The 21,843-nt window shown below is 32.2% G+C and overlaps 1 protein-coding gene across 3 annotated transcripts in view; it reads right to left on the bottom strand.

Moving 5' to 3' along the window:
- VPS13C (vacuolar protein sorting 13 homolog C) overlaps nt 1–21,843 on the bottom strand; it is a 180,625-nt gene that overhangs the window by 142,240 nt on the left and 16,542 nt on the right. For all 3 annotated transcript variants that reach the window (XM_054565332.1, XM_054565331.1, XM_054565333.1), the window contains exons 4-7: nt 20,147–20,242; nt 18,638–18,739; nt 4,139–4,248; nt 1,175–1,234 (exon numbers count right to left, since the gene is read on the bottom strand). In XM_054565332.1, the coding sequence (XP_054421307.1) occupies nt 1,175–1,234; nt 4,139–4,248; nt 18,638–18,739; nt 20,147–20,242 (368 nt within the window). The remainder of the gene's footprint in view (nt 1–1,174; nt 1,235–4,138; nt 4,249–18,637; nt 18,740–20,146; nt 20,243–21,843) is intronic.

Here is a 21,843-nt window from a genome sequence, read left to right as displayed (position 1 = left end):
ATAATGAGGAGCATGAAGGAATGGTAAATTCTAAGAAGTAAATAAAGGAATGAGAAAGACAAGCTAATTATCTCACACATGAATTAAAATCTGAATAGAACTGCCAGGCAGACAAAGGGAAGAGCGTAATACATACAGAGGAAACAGCATAAAGAGTCTGTGCAACGATACAGAGAACCAAACAACAGCACACACTAAGAAAGCTAGGCATCATTCTTATGCACTAATATGCCTGTCTATTATTAGTCAATGGCAAGTATTTGACTATTTCATATTTTTTGTTTTGTCACAAGTATGTCTCTCTCTTCCAGAACACAGACTCTGGCCTCTCTAAAGGCATTAAAGGCATTATCTTAAGTTACTTCAAGTTCATTTTGGAAATATGCGGAAGGCAAACTATATATTAAACATTAGCTTCCTGACTCCCTTTCCTGTTTCTCTAGTTCTTTTTCTCTAATATTTCTGCTTTGGTCTTCCATTCAATGTATCTCTACCACTGTATGCATGTATTCTTCTTAAGGCCTCCATGTAAACATGTCCTTTCTTCTGTTCCTCTGGCAGTCCACTTCTCAATTTTCTCCTCTCCTTTTCTAGTAAGGCCCTATCCATATAACAATCTTCAGTATGACTTACTGTTCACTGTCCTTAACTTTAAAACATGTTTCCTACCACTTAGTTTTCCATAATAGGAAAAAATAGCTAACTTGGATATATACACTCACCACCCTTAAAGACCTTTAAGAGAAAAACCAAACGGCAATATAAAAATACTTAATCAAAATAAATTACTTATATAAATCTCAGATGATACACACACAAATACATACAAACACATATACACATATAAGTTAATTGGAAATTCCTAACCAAGAGTAAGAACATGACTTTATATAAATTGATCATCCACTGCTTTCTCACATGTTTTAGAGGCAGTTTTTATATTTCAGAATGTTTAATATTGGTATTTGGATATTTATTAAACTCAAAGACAAATCAAAGTAATTAGAGAATGTAATAGCATCACTAAAGATTTTGAACCTCTAGAAAAGCTTTACAGAGACTGTACATAAAATAAAATAGCTATTTATAGAAAGAGCTGATTTTAGGCAATTGACTACATGACTTGGGAATATTTTACAGATTCTACAAATATTTAAAATAAGTCCAACATTACCAACAGACTAAGTTCTCCCAGTGTGACACCAAATGAAAGAGGCCGCTTTGGATCAGTAATCTATCAAAGAAGAAAAGGTAACATTAAAATATACTGATGGTAAAAGTGAATCCATGCTCCACTCTTTACAATAGGCAGCACAGGGGAATCAGTTTACAAATAAGTCACAAAAATCAAATGGATCTGTGAAAAAGAAAGGGGAATAAGGCAATAACATGGCTGAAAATATCCATATTTTGTAGGCATGACATTTATATACTTTCCCAGTGAAACTCTTTTCTTACTAGAAGTGAGAAGACTAACTACAACTAAACAGATTCTTGTCAAGATAATTAAAAAGAATCTCTTTACGTATAACATTAAAGGTGTTCTTCATAAATAAAACCAAGTGTGACACATAACATAGTAACACTGCCACTAAATTATTTTTGAAACAGTTAAGATTTTCACACTTAGAAATGTGAACTGTCTCTTTAAACTTTAATTTCCTTGACACTTCAAAAATTTTTTATAGAAATGCCCAAGATTCTTAATATTTAATTTCCCTAGTCTCTTAACCCCAATCTGCCAATATTAAATTTTTATTCTATTTCCAATCTTCAATACCTAAGATAAACCTACCCACAGTGCTTAAACTATAGGACAATGTGTACAATGCCGTTGTTTTAGATATCTAAAAGATGTCCAAAAGTCATAGTTTTTTGGTTGTGACAGAATCTAGGGAAACTAGAAAGAGAAGGAAAAACAATGTTCTAAATCATCCAACAGTGACTCCAGAGTTTAGTCACATAAACCTTGCTCAAATAAGAAACACGTATGATCTGACAGAGTTGAAAAGTACAAATAGCTTTTTGTACTTTGTTTTTAATATCAGATATATTATGATTGCAGCAACATATTTTTATTTCCACACTCATCTTTTTGTAACTACAGATAACTAGCTCAAAATAACTTGTAGCTAATTAGAAGGAACTTTAATAAAGCATAAGTCCTCAGCTACCTATGTATTACCCACCAACTACTATCATCCAATGAGCATCTTTGATTATAAATTATTATCGGTTGGCCAAAAAGTTTGTTTAGTTTTTTCCAAACGATGGCTCTAGTACTGCTTAGTTGTCTTTAAATTCATTTGAAACAATTTTGTTAGATTGTATTGTGACAGCTGTCCTATTAGCATGCACTTAAAAAAAACAAACATCAAAACTGGTGAATTTTTGTACAGCAATTTTAATATTGAGGATGGAAGAAAATATGCAACATTTTTTGTATATTATGCTTTATTATTTCAAGAAAGGTAAAAAAAACACAACTGAACGTAAAAGAAAAGATTTGTACAGTGTATGGAGGTGTTGTGACTGATCAAACATGACAAAAGTGGTTTGAGAAGTTTCCTGGTACTACTGACATTTTGGCCAAACAATTCTTTGCTGTGAGGCTGTCTTATGCATTGGAGGATGTTTAGCAGCACCCCTGGCCTCTACCCACTAGAAGCCAATAGTGGGAGATAGTCAGCATACTCAAAATATCCAAATCTATTAAATTATTGGTGAAAATGAAAAATGTGTCTTTTATTTTACAGAAAAAACGTTAACGGACTTTTTGGCCAACCCAATACCCCCCTACCCTCTCTTCCTATATTTTTTATTATCCTAGGTAAAATAATTAAGGTAATTACAATTAAAAACAAATCTACAATAGAGATTCCTTTGCATTTTAAAATTCTTTTCCTTTTAGATTATTTTAATATATTTCATCACTGGCAACAATTTACCCGTCAATGATGTTATTTATCCCATTCCTGTGCATCTTTGTATTCTTTTCATTAAAGAAAGAAATAATGTGCTTTTCTAATTGTATTTGCTCATTAACAAATACTTAGCTTAAGTTCCAACTAAGGTTTCTCATTCATCAATCTGCCATTACTTTTAAGAACAATTCCCTCACTTCCATTATGTGTTGACTAGGTTTTATTTTCCTCAGTTTGTTGTACATAATAAGGGCACTGATGAGCAGTTAGGTTTTTTAAACATTTATTTGTTAACAAAATTCAGTTTAATTACTACATAAAACCAAAAGATAAAGTCAGTTTAAGTTAGAGATGGTATATATTTTAAAAAACTAAAGAAAAAAATTTTTTAGGAAAAACTGCAAGTATGTCTTACTGACCATTAAGTTACATAAGAAATTTATCAGAAAAGGGAAGTAAAATCTATGTCAGTATTACTTTAATTCAATCCAGACTTAAAAAACAAATTAAAAACAAAAACAAATGCAAACTCAACTTTAAAATAGAATAACATTTCCAATTTCTTAGGTAAATGAAACGATTCAAGATTTCTTACATATGTTTCAAACTTTAAAACAAAGCAATATTTGTTACATTTTAACTAAAATTAATAAAATCATTTAATAACATCAGTAAAACAGTTCTTGATCAACAAATACTAAACTTAAAGTTAGACCTTTAAATATATTGTTGCACACCTACGTAAGTAGATGTGGGTGTTCAATCCAACTTGATGGAACACAGAGAATGGGAGTAGCAGTCTAGTGACCTGGGTTTTAGTCCCCTCTTTACCAACTACCATTATTATAACTGATATTTCACCACCTCCTGGAATAATTTTTTTGTCAGTATAAAAAGAAAATTAGTTGTTAAGATTATACTAGTATAAGTCTTAAGGCAAACAAAATTAAAAATAAATACTTGAGACAAAATGCAATCTTGTATATTAACTTTAGAAAGGAGCATATTGTGGTTTTATTACATATTTACACTCGTAAGTGTCCCATGATAAAAGCCTACCACAGAAAAGGAGAAATGGCAGTGTATTCATCAGGAAAAATATCAATCTTGGATTTAAAACTGGGTACAAATAATACAAATGTAGACATTATCAAAATTTATATAAAGTATACATTTAATTACTAACCTAAACTACGGAACCTGAAATTACTTACATCATCTTCATATTTAATGTGAATGCCTGTGATTTTTACTTGTACATTTTTAATTACTTGAGTTGCCAGTTTTTCCAAAAATGTATCCTTTCTGGCTTCTTTTGGTTTATCTATAAAAAATAGAAATATACAAGCATAAGAGTTGAAATTCTCACAAACCTCATAATCAATGACCAAAGGATAGCTAAGGCATTATTCAATGGAAATTACAGCCTTTTCTAGTGTCCTTGTTTTATTTTTTATTTATTTTAGCTTTGAATATGCATTTCCAATTTGTAACTTATTTTTGAAGTTACATTGTAATCTAAAAATCATTTTACCTTTAGAAGACAGAAATTAAGTGGCAGTGTGTACAAATAACACATGGCATAAAAACTACTTTTACCTACCTTTTGAGCGATCAAGACCTTTAAAAGGTTTCTTAAAATGTTTTTTGTGCTTTTTACGCTTACGTCCTTCTCAGTGGAAGCATTTTAGTGAGAAAAGGATAAAATTCAAGTTAGCAGACTAGAGGACAGAAAAGAAAGCAAGAGAATTCTTCCTGACATAAAATTCTAGTACAATTCACCTATTTTATTCTAAGCTGACCCATTATTTCTGTATAAATGAAAATTCACAAACCTTCCTTAGTCTAGAATAAACAACCTTCTTTAACCTAGAAATTAACTTGGCAACTACAATTATTTTACAAAAATTGGGTAAAATATCCATACACAATGCCCTTTATAATATTTATGAATTTTCACAACACAAAGTTTAATTTTAATTTCAATGTTACCAAATATTGGAAATGTAATAATGACAGAATATAAAACTTTCAGATAAAGTTTTTGATTAACATGTGGTAGGGAAAAAGGAACACAAACGTGATGAATGGGTAGGATGCTGACGATGACTTCCTCTGGATGACAGACCTCACAAGGAAAATCCTTTAATGACTTAAGGATAAAAATACAAAAGGGCATAAATTGTACATTGAACTTTACATGGCAACTGGCTTAATAATTTCACTAAAGCCTGAGCCTCTTTTATTTGGCACTGCCTCACTTTATGGCATTACCCAGCACCTATCTCAACCAAATTATAAAATCTTTACATTCAACAAGATAGCAACTCTAGTCTGTACTGAGGAAGTTTTTGCATGGTCTCCCCTACCTCTAGTTTCCACTCTACTCCTACTAAACATCCTTCTATCCTACTGCAAGACTGTTATCTTCTAAACCACTATTAACAGCTTGCTAGTCCCTGTTCTTTTAAAGGCAGCCTTCCAAATAAAATAAGAAGTGTATGCATGACAAAAGGTCTTTTCATGACCTGACTCCATCTCTTTATTCTGTTCTATCTCCTGCCACTCATCCTTGCGCTGGACACTTCAGAAATACTCATACTTTCCAAGACAAAATAAAACTTTGTAATGCCTAATGCCCCTACATGTGTCATTCTCTGTGCCCTCCCTGAGGTTCTTCAATAGGCAAACCTCCAGGAAGCTTCCAAGTCTCAGTTCTAGCACTAATGCTCTTTAATTATTCCAAGCAGCTCCAGGCCAGCTACAACCACACCAGACTTCCATAAAGTAGTGGTTACACTGTACTTGAAGTATGTGCACAACTGTCTTGCCACCAGGCTTCATTAGGACAGGGTTTATCTGATTATCTGGGCACAGGGCACTTAACTGTTCAAACAGATGAAAAAATGAACATCTGAACATTATAATAAAATCTATAAGCCCACTTAATGTTACATGTATTTAAAAGAATATACATGAAATTTGCTTGAAATTTTACATTTGTTGTTCCTAGATATTTTAAAGCAAGTAGTCTTTCCATTACAAAAACTAAGAACCAAATCCTAGATTATGAGAATAAAAGCCTGAGTTGGGTTTTTATTCCACTAAATTTATTGGGGTGACATTGGTTAATAAGATCATATAGGTTTCAAGTGCACATTTCTATGATACATGATCTGTATATTGCATTTTGTTCCCACCACTGAAACTCAAATCATCTCCTGTCATCATATATTTGGCCCCCTATATGCTTTGCTACCCCCTACCTCTTTCCCCCTGGTAAACACCATACTGTTGTCTGTGTCTATGAGGTTGAGTTTTACATTCCACACATGAGTGAAATCATATGGTGCTTGGCTTCTTCTGACTTATTTCACTTAGCATAATATTCTCAAGGTCCATCCATGTAGTCACAAACGGCAGTATTTCATCTTTTCTTATGGCTGAGTAGAATTGCATAGTATATATGTGCAACATCTTCTTTATCCAATCCTCTATCAAAGGACACTTTGGTTGTCTTCATGTCTTGGCTACCATGAATAAATCTGCAATGAACATAGGGGTGCACTATCTTTGTGAACTGTTTTTAAGTTTTTCAGGTAGATACCCAGAAGAGGCATCGATGAGCCATATGTTAATTCTATTCTTAATTTTCTGAGGAACAACCATACTGTTTCCATAAAAGCTGTACCAGTTTACATTCCCACCAAAAGTGAATGAGGGTTCTTTTTTCTCCACAACCACTCCAACACTTGTCATAACCAGTCTTGTTGATTAAGAGCCATTCTAACAGGTGTGAGGTGGCTTCTCATTATAGTTTTGATTTACATTTCCCTAATAGCTGGTGAAGTTGAACATCTTTTCATATAACTGTTCACTGTTTCTATGTCTTCTTGGAAGAGATGTCTGTTCAGGTCTTCTACCTATTTTTCAATTAGATTGTTTGTTTGATGTCAAGTTGTGTAAGTTCTTTATTATTCTGGATATTAATCCTTGTTGGAGTTGTTGTTTGCAAATATCATTTGTCATTCAAGTGGTTGCCTTTTTGTTTTGTTGTCAGTTTCTTCTACTGTGCATAAGCTCTTTAGTTTGATATAGTCTCATACATTTATTTTGCCTTTATTTCCCTTTCCTTTGGGGTCAAATTCATAAAATGTAATCTACTACCAAAGTCCCTAAGTTTAGTAGCCAAATTTTCTTCTATGTAATTTACTGTCAGACTTTTTATTTAGGTCTTTGATCCATTCTGAATTAATTTTTGTACATAAGGACAAATTGCAATCTAGTTTCATTCTTTTGCATGCGGTCTTCCAATTTTCCCAGCACCATTTATTGAAGACTTTCTTTTCTCCACTGTTTTTGGCTCCTTTGTCAAACATCGTTCGTCCATATACATGTGTTTCTTTTCCATGCTCTCAATTCTGTTCCACTGATCTGTGTGTCCATTTTTCTGCCAATACTACACTGTTTTGATTATCATAGCTCTGTAGTATAATTTAAAGTCTACCTCTGGCTTCTTTTTTTTCCCTTATGATTGCTTTGGTCCTTCAGGATCTTTTGTGGTTCCTACAAATCTGATGATGTTTTGGTCTATTTCTTTAAAACATGACTTTGGGATATTGATGGGGACTGCATTAAATCTGTATATTGCTTTTGGCAATACAGACATTTTAGCCATGTTAATTCTTCCAATCCATGAACATGGGCCATCTTTTCCATTTCATGTCTTTTTCAATCTCTTTTAATAATGCTTCGTAGTTTTCAGTATATAGGTTCTTCACATCCTTTGTTAAGTTTCTTCCTAGGTATTTTATGCTTTTGGACAAAATTTACAAAGGGAATTTTTCTTTATTTCTATTTCTGAAGTTTCACTGTTACTATAAAGGAAAGCAGTGGATTTTTGTACACTGATTTTGTATCTAGCAACTTCACTGTATTTCTTGTTTCTAATAGTTTTTTGGTGGAATCTTAAGGGTTTTCTGTATATAGAATCATATCATCTGCAAAAAGCTACACTTTTACTCCTTCCTTCACAAACTGGATGCCTTTTATTTCTTTCTCTTGCCTGTTTGCTCTGGCTAGAACTTCCAGACTATTTGAATAAGAGTGGAAAGGGTGGGCATCCTTGTCTTGTTCCTGATTTTAGAGGCAAAGCTTTCAGTTTTTCACCATTGAGTCTAGTACTGGCAGAGGGTTTGTCATGTATGGTCATTATTATGTTGAGATACTTTCCTTCTATACTCATTTTACTGTGTTTTAATTATAAATAGGTATTATATTATAAATGCTTTCTCTGCATCTATTGATAAGACCACACGATTTTTATACTTTGTTTTGTTAATGTAGTATATTACACTGATCAATTTGTGTATATTGAACCATTCTTGTTCCCCAGGAATGAACCCCGCTTCACCATGATGTATTATTTTTTTTAATGTATTGTTGTATTTGATTTGTTAGTATTTTATTTAGGATTTCTGCATCTATTTTATTCATATATATTGGTCTATGTGGTATTCTTGACAGGTTTTGGCTATCAGGGTTATGGTGGCCTCATAAAATGTGTTAGTATTGCCTCCTCTTCAATTTTTTGAAAGAGTTTGAAAAGTATGGGTATCAAATCATTTAAAAGCTTGAGTTCCAAGAAGAAAACATCTAATAAATATATGAGAGAATCTGGACTTTGCTATTACCAGTATTTCTTGCTATAATGATGATCCCTAAATCTTTGTCATTCATAATTAAAACATTTAGAAAAAGACTCAGTTCTCAAAATACCAATTGAAAAGAAGCAAGAAGAAAAAGTTAGAGCAGCCTTTCAAATCATCCCACTTGTCTAGAAGAGCTTTCAGAGATAGAGGTTTAGCTGACTGGGTTTAGATTCTCCCATAACACATTCTTCTCACCCGAACTCCCTACAGTATTTCTGATTTCACATTTGTTCTAGCACTGTGTTCCGCCTTTGACCTCACCATGTTTAAACCTCTCCAAATAGTTCAAAATCTAATCTGAGTAATTATATAGTCCTTTAAAGAATCTATTTAATCTGATGACTAGTAAGTGTATGATTCTCAATCACTCTCTAAAGCAGGTTTAAATATTTTGATCACAGAGCCCCTGTAACACACATAAAATTTGAGAACTATAAACATCTTTTTATTGGTGAGGATTATAACTATTGGTATTTCCATACTGGAAATCAAAACTAAGGAATTTTTTTAATTTATTTATTAACTCATTTAAAAAACCATTATGTGATAGGGTAACATTATTAAAAATAATTATATTTTTCAAACAAAAAGTTATAATGAGAAAAATTACATGGTTTTAGATTCTTACAAATCTCTCTAATATCTAGATTAAAAAACAGCTCAATTTGCATGTATGATTTTGCTTTTGCTCCCTTGAGATATGCTGTTTAGATTGAATCATATGGAGAACATAACTACTCATATGTCATAGTAAAAGGAAGAAGCAACTTTTCATGTAATTATGAATACTAAACCCAAACTCAACAAGTGGTAGTTTCTTAGGGTAAGTTTCATCTTAGAATCTGAAAGTCTATAAATTTTTCATCCAAATTAAAATTATTTTGCACTTTAAATGGACTTTTACACATGCCTAAATTTTTATCATACTTTGGTCTCATGGAAATATTACTTCAATTAACTATGCAGATCTTCTAACTGTTGAGTCATTTCACTATTTAATATCAAAAATCACATTTGTTAATATGACTAACAATCTCATCAGAAAAGTCTTTAAGTACTAGGAAGCTATCAAGCTCAAGGAGGCAAATCTGAGTTTCCTAGTAATTCTAATTTTTGCTCAAAAGCTCAAATCAAGGTAACAAATATTGTCAGTTGTTCACCTTGACTTGTTTTTTTGAAGTATCTACCAAACAGCTAATGTCAGTCATTCTTCCAAGTGAAATGGTTTTTCTTTGAAGAAAACAACTATTTCAGGTAGCAGTACAACTATACAAGAGCTTTTCTTTGAGACACTTATCCTACACTTCAGTGTGTGTAAGTACTTTATGTAAACTTCCTTTTTTTGTCAGATGAAATATTAAAGAATGATATACTCAAGAGCTAAGTCTATAAAACCTTCCTACTTCATCAAGGGCATTTGTAAGTAAAATTGGGGTTCTTTTGTTTAGTTTTATTTTGTTTTTTACTCTGAGTGCATGGGAATCAAAACTATAATGGCTATGAGCACATGTTATATTTTGGGCTAACATAGCATTTATATGTTATTTTTAAATAACATAAAATAAGTATACAAATATATATATTCATCTATCTATCTATCTATCTATATATATATATCACACACATTATATATGTTTGGTGCAACTGCCTTGATTCATGCTAAGGCAGCCAGCAATTTTATTCAACATTCCCCTTGTACCATCAGCACCAAAGTCAACACAATGAAAAATCAAATAATGCCTTAGTATTAAGAAAATAGTTTTGACTTTTTGAGAACTATGGCTCTAGAATTTTTTTTTTAATGACATCAAGTAAGAAAGAATATGTATTTAGAAAGTAAAAAGATGAAAGGATCGTAAAGTATACATTAAGTTCTAGCCAACTGAATAAAGATATCATCAATAAAATTATTCTCATTTCACAATCAATATTCCAGATCTAATTTTTCACCCAGGCTAATATGCCTTTCTTGAAAAAACAGGAAACTCTGAAAGAATTATATTTTCCTTAATAGTAACCTTTGTATGTTTGGTTTTTTTAACAATGCTATCCAATGATTTTGTTATATATTTTAAATGGACCACTGAAATTCATTTGTATCTTGGAGGAAGGTTACTCCTAGTAAGATTAGCTAACACTACCCATGGCAGACTACAGAAAGTTGGTTCAATTCTAACCAACAAAATTGGACAATGAGCCATAAATATCTCCATGCTAAAACATACAATCTTCCAAAACTAAAGCATAAAGAAATAGAAAGTCTGAATAGACCAGTTACTACTAAGGAAATTGAATCAGTAATCAAAAAACTCCCAACAAACTAAAGTCCAGGACGAGACAGCTTCATGGTAAATTCTACCAAATATTCAAAGCAGATTTAATATCTATCCTGCTTGAACTTTTAAAAAGAAACTTAAAAAGGAGGTATGCTCCCCAGCTCATTTTATAAAGCCAGCATTACCCTGATACCAAAACCAGATAGACACCACAAAAAGAAAAGAAAATTACAGACCAATATCCCTGACAAACAGAGAGTAAATATCCTCAAAAAAAGTATGAATAGACCAAATTCAACAATACAGTAAAAGGATAATACACCATTATTGAGTGGGAATCATACAATCATGCAAGGATGGTTCAACTTCCACAAATCAATCATCTTAACAAAATGAAGGATAAAAATCATATGAGCATTCCAATAGATGCAGAAAAAGCATTTGACTTGTTTCATACCCATTTATGATTTATAAAAAACCTCTCATTAAACTGGATATAGACAGAACATAATTATCTCAACATAATAAAGGTCACATATAACAAGGCCACAGATAACATAATACTCAATGATGAAAAGCTGAAAGCTTTTCCCTTAAGACCAGGGACAAGACAAAGACACCCACTTTCACCACTCCTATTCAACACAGTATTGGAAGTCCTAGCCAGAGCAATCAGGCATGACAAAGAAATAAAAGGACTCCATATTGAAAAGAAAAAAGTCAGACTCACTAACTGCTGATGACATGTTTTTATATATAGAAAACCCTTAAGGACTCACCAAAAAACTGTTAGAACTAATAAACAAATTTAGTACAGTTGCAAGATACAAAATAAATAGGCAAAAATCTGCTGTGTTTGTATTACACTAATAATGAAGTACCTGAAAGAGAAACTAAAAAACAATCTCATTTACAATTGCAACAAAAAGAATACAATACCTAGGAATAAATTTAACCAAAGAGGTGCAAGACCAGTACACTGAAAACTGTAAGACACTGATGAAAGAAATCAAAGAAGACACAAATAATGGAAAAATACTACATGCTCATGGATTATTAAAATGAGTAGTATAAAACTGTCCATATTATCCTAAGCAATCTACAGATTCCATGCAATCCCTATCAAAATTCCAAAGACATTTTTCACAGAAATAGAATTAACAATACTAAAATTTTTATGAAACCAAAAAAAGACCCCAAACAGTCAAAAGTAATCTTGAGAAAGAAAAACAAAGCTGAAAGCACCATACTCCCTGATTTAAAACTGTATTACAAAGCTATAATAATAAGAAAAATGATATTGGCATAAAAGCAGACACACAGATCAATGGAACAGAATAAATAGAGAGCTCAAAAATAAACATACATATATGGTCAATTAATTTATGACAAAAAAGGCAAAAATATACAATGGGGAAAGGATTATATAAATGTTCGATAAATGTTGCTTGGAAAACTGAACAGACACTTGCAAAAAAAAAAAAGAAGGGAAACTCGACCACAATCTTACATCATAAACAAAAATTATCTCAAAATGGGTTAATGACTTAAATGTAAGACAGAAACCATAAAACTCATTGAAGAAAATATAGGTGGATTAAGTTCCTTGACATTGTTCTCAGCAATTTTTTTTTGGATCTGACTCCAAAGGCAATGGCAACAAAAGCAAAAATAAATAAATGGGACTACAGCAAATGTAAAAGCTTCTACAGAGTGAAAGAAATAATTGGCAAAACAAAAACACCACCTACTATATGGGAGAAAGTATTTGCAAATCATGTATCTGATAATATCCAAAATATATAAAGAACTCATCATACAGCTCAATAACAAAAAATAAACAATCCAATTATAAATGGGCAGACAATCTGAAAAGACACTTATCCACACAAGACTTACAGATGGCTAATACGCATATGCAAAAAAGTTCAACATCACTGATCAACAGGAAAATGCAAAGCAAACCACAATGAAGTATCATCCCACACACGTCAGAATGGCAATTATCAAAAGAACAAGAAATAACAAGTATTGGCAAAAGTGTAGAAAAAGGGAATCCTCATGCACAGTTGGTGGGAATGCAAAGTGGTGCAGCCACTATGGAAAAGGTATGAAAGTTCCTTGAAAAAGTAAAAATAGAACGACCATAAGACCCAGCAATTCCACTTCTGGATACTTATGTGAAAAAAAACATAAATTAATTTGAAGAGATATGTGCATCCCTATTTCATTGAAGTGTTATTTACAATAGCTATGGTATGGGAACAACCTAAATGTCTATTCAGTGGATGAATGCATAGAAAAAGATGTGGTATATATAACCAATAGGGTTATATTTACCAATCAGCCAAAAAAAAATTAAAGAATAAAATCTTGCCATTTGTAGTAACATCGAGGGACCTTAAGGGTATTTTGCTAGGTGAAAGAATTCAGAGAGAGAAAGACAAATACAGTATGACTTCCCTTATATGTGAACTCTGCAAAACAAAACAAAACAAAACAAAACTCAGAGATACAGAGAACTGTGATGGCTGCCACAGGAAAGGGAAGCTGAGAGATGAAATGGGTGAAGGAGATCAAGAGGTATAAACCTACAGACATAAGTAAGTCATGAGGGATAATGTACAGCATGGTGACTACAGTCTCATGATGCCATACAGCAAATTTAAAAGCTGCTAAGAAAGTAAATATTAAAAGTTCTTTTCACAAGAAAAATAAAATTTTTATAACTTCATATGGCAACAGATGGTGGCTGGACTTGTGGTGGTGATAACTTTGCAGTGTATGCAAATATCAAATCATTATGTTGTACACCTGAAACTAATAAAATGTAGGCTGTCAATTATAGCGATACTTCAATGTAAAAAGTCACAGAATTTTTTTTAAAGTAAAGTTACCTATAGGTCAAACTGTAAGCTTCACAAGAGCAGTGGATTGTTTGTTTTATCCCATGAACGTCCAGTATGATTATGTCACTAAATGTATAGTGAATGAAAAAATGACTGCAGAAAGAAAAAGAAATGATGGTAAAGGGGAAAAACATGAATTACATTTCCATATTTTCCAAAAAGGTGGCACATCATCAGATGGAACTCCAATTAAAAGCACAAGCATGGATAAGAACATAATTTTTAAATAGCTGAATATAATTAACCATGCATACCCACCAGGCTTGATGTCCTTGTAAACAAAGTTTTCCAAGCCATATATGAACTCCCCTGAATGTGCGCCTGCATCCGCATGGCAGCAATAACCAAAATGCAAAGCATTTAAATGACACCTTTAATTTCACATGTAAAATATGTCTATACTTTAAATCAAAGACTTAGAAATGTAACAGAACAAGTAGAATTCCGTGACACCAAAATGATTTATTTCTAAGATAACATTCAATGACACCATTTTTATTATTTCAACATAGAAGCTATTTTCATACTGTTAAAACAAAAATTCCTAATAATTAAAATTATAACAATAATTTCAAATTAAGCAAGGCAAACAAGTATCAATTATGGCTAATGTCTCATTAAATTATCTGACAGATGTTCAAACAGAACAAGATTGCTATTTTGGTTCCCTTTTTGACTACCACTTTGGTCATTTTCAGAATGAAATACTACTTTCATATTTATACTAATTTTAGAGTTAGCTGAAATGAACTCACCTTATTTTCATCTGATCTGTTCCCTTCAGATATACTGTCTGAAACCTTTCTACCCATTTTGGTTAATGATCACTAGATAGTACCATCTTCCATCCCCCACTCTCCCAAATCCAGCCTAGACACAGCAAGTTTAACCTTCCTAAACAGCTCTGATCACATCGCTTCCTGAATTTTGAAAGAAAGCAAAGGGAAAAGTTACTGACTCTCCCACTGGCTAAATGCCCATTAATTCTAGCTCTTATTATTTTCTAGCTGTGTGACACAGGACAAGTTATTTAACTTTCAGCTTTTCTCAAATATTAAATGGGAATAATAAAAGCCTTTATATCATAGAGTTATGATTGTTAAATGTGTCAACTTCTATAATGCATTTTGAAGAGTGACTAGCAAACAGTATATGCTCAATAAATGCTAGCAGCTATCATTGTCATTATCATCATCATGGCATTCAAATATCTTAAAATTTACCTAAACATAGCCTTCTAACTTAACTCTAATTACACTCTACCAAAGTCTCAAATTCCTAGCTGTTCCCACACCAGCTCTATACTTTTCCACCATCAGTGGCCCATCTGCCTAGAATGACCTCTTCTCCTTTATGTGTACTCATCCTTCAGACCCAGCTGAAATACGTACCTTCAGTATCTGTCCTGGTCTTTGGCTAAACATATGTCCATTCTGAACTACCTTAACACTTTATCTGTATTTCTTTGATGGGACTCAACATTCCTGTTCATTGTTATACACGTCTTATTTTCCCAGCTAAATTATAAGGTCGTAAACAGTAGAATCCAGGAATTTTCTAATTTTTGTGTTTCCAACCATGTGTCAAGTAGGTCTGCATCAGACCTCTCAAAAGTACTTGTAAGCTAAAAGGTACTGCTTTCAAAATCCTACTTTTAAAAACAGGATTCTATCTCCAGCCAAATCAAAAGGTGTGGAAGTAAAATACAAATACCAAATGCAATTTTGAAAGGATTTTTTTAAAATTACATCCAGTGCATCCTTTCTGAAAAGCTATTAGATATTCTCCATCAAAACAAAGGAATAAAATAACAACAGGACAAAAGGCAAGATACCCAGAAAACAATGAATTAAACGCAAAAAAGCAATGAAGACCAGTCCCAGGAAAACAACTGTATAGCACAACTCAAAATACAATCAATTCAACTAAAGGTCTCCATGAGAAAAAGGGCAACAGGGGAGGAAAACAATAAATGGATTTAGGCAATCGAGAATGAAAATAGTCATATCAACAGATTTCAAAAAGCACATGAAAATAATTAAATTCAAATTTATGTAGAAGACTAAGCAAACAGAAAAAGAAGCATTTACAAATTTTTTTAAAAGGTTGCACAAGAAAGGAAATATGATACTACTACACATCATTTGACCTATGCAGTGATCAATAATTATACTGTCAGAGTAATGTGAGTTTTTACTAGAAACCGGCTAAAAATTATGATATAACCATATTATGAAGAAATAGGGAGAGGAATTTAGGGTGAAAGGAGGTAGTGAAAGAGGTAAACTCCTTGACTACCATAGGAAATCCTAGGTAATGCCTTACATTAGTAAGTTAGATAATGGCAGAAAGTTAACAAATTGAAAATGATAAATCCCTCTAAGGGGTGTGTCTATAGGGTACAGAAGGGTGGAACAGGGGACAGATATTTTTCATCAGAAGTCTTTTCGACCAAACTGTTTAATTATAAAGCACATGTATATATTACTTTGATCAATTTAACAGTTTAAATACAGAATCTATACTATTTGGGAATCCTTTGGCCTCACAAGGAATCTTTTCCTTTACTTTTTAATAGCCTCTCATGGAAAATAAACTCACTACAATGAAATAAAAGGAGAAGATATCAAGTTTATTTTTACAATTACACAAATTCCCTAGAAATAAACTCGTAGCTGTATTTCAGTTTCTTTTTTCCCCACATGATAGTGGGCAGCATTCTATTTTACCAAATAAAACAAAAAGTAAAAAGATTTTTTAGAGCAGATCAGCATGAGCCCTTTGTTTTCATTTTATCATCTGCTGCTTAGAACTGAATCACTTCCTCTTCTCACCTGCTGCTTAGAACTGAATCACTTCCTCTTCTCACCTGCTGCTTAGAACTGAATCACTTCCTCTTCTCACCTGAATCTCCACACATGTGTGATGGTGCTTTGGGGCTTTTAAAATCAAAAAGTATTTGGGAAAATAACAAGACTAAAAGATAAATCAAGTATGGTAATTAAGTAACAACTATTAATAATGGTAAAATGCAAAGCATCTCTAGGGCCAAGGTTGTCTTTTATCATTCACATGAATAATATTATGGAAAGGAGGTATGATCCATATTCATACAAACTAGAAAAAAATATTTATATGCAGTCAACATAATTAAATGTATTTCTTAACAATGAAGGAAAAACAATCTCTATCAACATATTTCCCCAATTCTAACTTCATCTCTTTTACCTACTCAGACAGTCTTTTGACAAATCTAATATAATAATGTTAAAACTGAGTTTCACTTTATGAACCTAGGTTCTATCCCATCAAACCTATATTTTATCATTCAAGAAGCTACAGTGTAATTATTATATATTATATAAGCCTCATAGTTGATTTGACATAAACTTAATATTACAGATGTTTATCCCCTATATCAAATCATCCACCCAAACATGTAAGTTTTCTAAGCACTTAAAACCCAGGGATAAAAATCTCAGACGCTCAATACAAAATGTGTAACAGGTATCGTTTTTGTCAATTAAGCTGTCAACTACTAAAATAGGAAAGACTACTATACCATGCTCTTTCTTACATATTACTGGAAACACTAAAATATTTTTTAAGCAATCTCTTGTTTCTATCCTCCTCCCCCAAAAAAGAGGACTTTTGGGGTTTGTTTCTCAAAGAGAAAATATAACTTCATTTTATATATATACACACACACATACATACACATATATAAATTGTTATATCAGAATATATGTAAGTGTATGTTGAAGTGTATATTTATGAATATATGTGCATCAAGAAAATATATTTAATCTGAACTGTATCGAGAATAACATGAAATTCTAGTATTCTTCAAGTTTTTTTCCTCATTTTTATAATACTATTTCCACATATACTAATTAACTAAAAGTGAATAAAAAGAAATTACACTGAATTGTTACAATACAAAACCATTCCCACCTTGCTTTATTTGGCACATAAAAGTAATAGACATAAAAAAAAATTTTCATAGAAATACAGATTCTTAAACTTACCAGAAATACAAAATATGATGCCCTGACTGGTGTGGCTAAGTAGGTTGGGCACTGCCCTGCAAACCAAAGGGGTTATCAGTTTGCTTCCCAGTCAGGGCACATGCCTGGGTTGTGGGCCAGGTCCCCTACTGGAGGGATGAGAGAGACAACCAACCGATCTTTCTCTCTCACATCAATGTTTCTCTCCTCTTTCTCCCTTCCCTTCCTCTCTCTCTAAAAATAAGTAAATAAAATCTTAAAAAAAGAAAGAAATATAAAATATGCAGTATGAAAAAAAAATATTTTTAGGCTTTTTTTTTTAATTTCTTCTATTAAGATCACCTCTATATTTTAAGTATTTTAGTAATTTTGTGTAAAAGAATAATCCTGTATAAGAGAGAACCCTTGGGGCAAAGGGAATTGGAATCACTGATAGAGAATTTTAAAGAGCTATTTTAAAGACAGATTTCTTATCGATTCAATTAGATGTCATCAGCTTAAGCTAGGAAAAGAAATCTTACCATTCTAAATATTTCTGTCATTTCTAACTCAACATTTGTCATATATTTTGAGAGACCGAAGAGAAATGCCTTAGCAATCAGATAAAACAATCACAGAGAAAGGCAATTAACTCCTTAAAATGAGTCATTAAAATATTTATTACCAATACTTTGTGATACAGTTTTAAACAAAGATTCTTTCTTTGGAACTACAGTTCATGAAGGTTTATGAAAGCTTCCTATTTACAGAGCTCTGAATGTATCTAAAATATAGGTACATATAAGTTTATCTAAAACAAACTTACTGTACCTTTCTCTGCTGCTTTTTGAAGAGCTTCTTCAATGCGGGACAGCTCTTTCTGTTTAATATCTTGCAAAGACTTTTCTTCTTTTTCAGCATCATATTTAATACCTAAATATATAGGTAATTCACAAAGAAATGCAATTAATAATAGTAAAAGTTCAGTCAGCCTCATAATTTTGTGTGTATAATGTGTCATTTTTTTATGTCAAAAAAAAGTTGCATTCTTTAGATTAGTTTTACAAAGAGTTTAAACATAATTGATTTCTACTTATTTACAAAGCTCATATCAAAAAGTAGGGAAGAAAGGAATTAAAAATATAAAAAAAGGTAAGGAGGGGAAAGGGTGACTAGAAAAGTAAAGGGGAGAAACGGAGGGCAGGAAATACATCAGAAAATGGCCAGTAATTATATAGGAGTGGTAAAATTTTGAGTAACTACAAAAATATGAAATATTCAGTATCAGCTGGTATCAGCTTATTGGTAAAAAGACTTTTAGAAAGTAACTTAAGACTATGTAGCAACAATCATGAATATACATATCCTTTTTTTCTAGTAATCTGATTTCTGATAATGTATCCTAAGGAAATAACCCCAAATAATAAAAAAGGTATCTGTAAAAAGGAGGTAGTTATAATACCCACTGTCATAGCAAAAACAGTAGGCAGCCCACAATGTAGTACCACACAGCCTTTCAAAAGTGTCACTATCACCATAAAAACTGAAACATATCACAATACATAAAGTAAAAAAGCCTGATCCATGGTGTATATATGTGATAAATGGTATATCAAATCAAACATGTATATGCTAAAGACTGGAAAGCAAAAAGGAAAAAGAAAAATTACGTTTGTTTTATGATTGAGAAAATATAATTTTTTGCTAAAATATCTAAACCCTCCTTAACATTGTATCGTTCTTATAACTGAAAAAACATTAGTAATGAAAGGTATTACTTAAATAAACATCACTGCTTTAAGACATTCATTAAAAATTAAAATACTACGATTTATAATTAAAAATTACCTATTTTACATATATTTTACTTAACTTATAATTAAAAATTACCTATTTTACACACATTTATGGGAATATCACTCAAAATCAGAAGCAACATAATGGCCAAAAATTTTTCCATATTGAAACCTGAGGATTAGCACATCAGCACATTTTTAAAACCTTACCTCATTTCATTCCCCCACTGTAAATCTATCTGCCTAATGCATCTTAACTTAACAGGAAGTCTTAGTTAAAAAGTAATTACTCATAGAGAACAGAATAAATTTAACAAATGGTTGAAGTTATTCTTTCCAACAACATAAAAATATTTTATATACAAATGTGATGCTATATATGTGGGTATATATGTAATATGTATTGTAGATACATGCATATGTATATATATGATTTGTTTATTTAAATTATCTTCTATTTTGCTAAACATATTAAATAGTTAACCCATGTAACATTCAATTTCACTGTGATGTTACTAAATCGTTACAGTCTAAAATTACATACTTGCTCCAGGAACAACAAGCAGGTATAATCCCTCTAGGGTCGCAACAACTGCTTCTCCATAAAGGTTCTTCCAAGGAATCTTCAAAGTTAATTTATCTGAAGAAATAAAATGTCAACCTTAAATTCTTATTTGGCTGTGCAAAAAGATACATGTTTCTCACTTTCCATTAAAAGAAAAAGTATATGAATACTGGTCATGCAGACAGTTTATCACTTAGAAAAAAATGAAAAAACACTAAAGTTTACAATGATCTTTTCCATATTACTATTAGAAGTGACTATTCACATTGTGCTTCATACTTTTCAGTTTTTGATAACTATTATTTTGTTTATATTCCCAAACTGTAAGAAGAATGAGGCACCTATTACTCCAATTCTTTAATAAAAGGGAAACTCGGTCCTGGAGAGGTTAAATTACTTGCCTAAGACCACCCATGTCATCAGTGAGGATGCTGGAACCAGAACTGATACTCTGCCTCATCCAACAGTTAGCTGATGATCTGAATGCTGTACATGTTCATCTATACACACAAGCAAGTACATCTCTACAGCTCAAATATAAAATAATATCTGCACAAGATCCCAGGAACTGAAGCAGCAAAATAGAGAAGAGTACCAAAAATAAAAATAAAAAGAACTTTAACAGTCTTCCTATTGCTACTATTGGAAGAGGCCAGCTCTGAAGGCAAGGTATGCTGTTTTATGATTAGTGTTATGAGTTACAGATAGTTCAGACAAATTATATTCCAAGTTTCTATTTATAAGTCACTAGAAAGAACACATTTTTCTCTCTTAGAAACAATGGTATTATCAGGACCTTCGGGAAGCAGCCTGCAAAAATTTTTTTATTCATAATATAGATGAAGTATGGCTCTAAATGTCACTAAGTAAAGTTTGGGATTTTATGGGAAAAGGTTACACAGAGCAGGAGAAAGAGGACAAAAAGAGGATACTCTCAGTTAAATTTTGAAAACAGTAAAAATCCGTCTTTGGTATCTTTCCACATTCCTTCCTTTTCTTTTTTTTTAATTTTTTTTTATTTTTTGTGCTGTTACACTTGTTCCCGCTTTTTCTCCTTTTCCCTACCTCCCCCCAACCCCATCTTCTCCCCTCCCCAAGCCGATCCCCATATTGTCGTCCGTGTCCATGGGCTGTGCATAAATGTTCTTCGGTTAAACCCTTCACCATATTTCATCCCATCCTCCGCCCCCTCCTTTACTCATTTCCCAATTTTTAGTATACCCTCTTTCCAGGTCTCCAAACAGCCAATGTCCTGATCTGTCCTCAACAGTACCAGAGCAATTCTATCCAAACCTTTTCTAATATCCAAAATTTTCTATGTTCTGAAACAAAATACCTTCTCTCATCATAATTTTTAAAATCACATCCTAAAAAAGCTGTAATTCTCTTGTTGCTGATCAAGACTCTTCAGAGAAATAAATCTGATTCAATCAGATCAGGCTAGTATTTGAATGACTAAGCTACTTATACCACCAGAATCACTGGCAGTTTTAAACAAGGGTGCTGAAAGTTCAAAGGATTGTTTAACAGCGTGACAAGCTTAAGGGGAAGGAATGCAATGTAAGAAAGAGAATTCTGATTCACCTGGATGGCTATGTAAGCAAGCCAGTTTTACCAGGGAACCTATTCCCAGGGTTAAAATCTAAAATTACTTCTCCATTTTTAATTTTCCTTCA

Source organism: Pteronotus mesoamericanus, unplaced genomic scaffold (genome assembly GCF_021234165.1).
Source record: "Pteronotus mesoamericanus isolate MK-2021 breed Mesoamerican mustached bat unplaced genomic scaffold, CSHL_Meso_final contig_164, whole genome shotgun sequence".
Taxonomy (NCBI): domain Eukaryota; kingdom Metazoa; phylum Chordata; class Mammalia; order Chiroptera; family Mormoopidae; genus Pteronotus; species Pteronotus mesoamericanus.
This window is presented reverse-complemented; position numbering and strand designations above follow the sequence as displayed.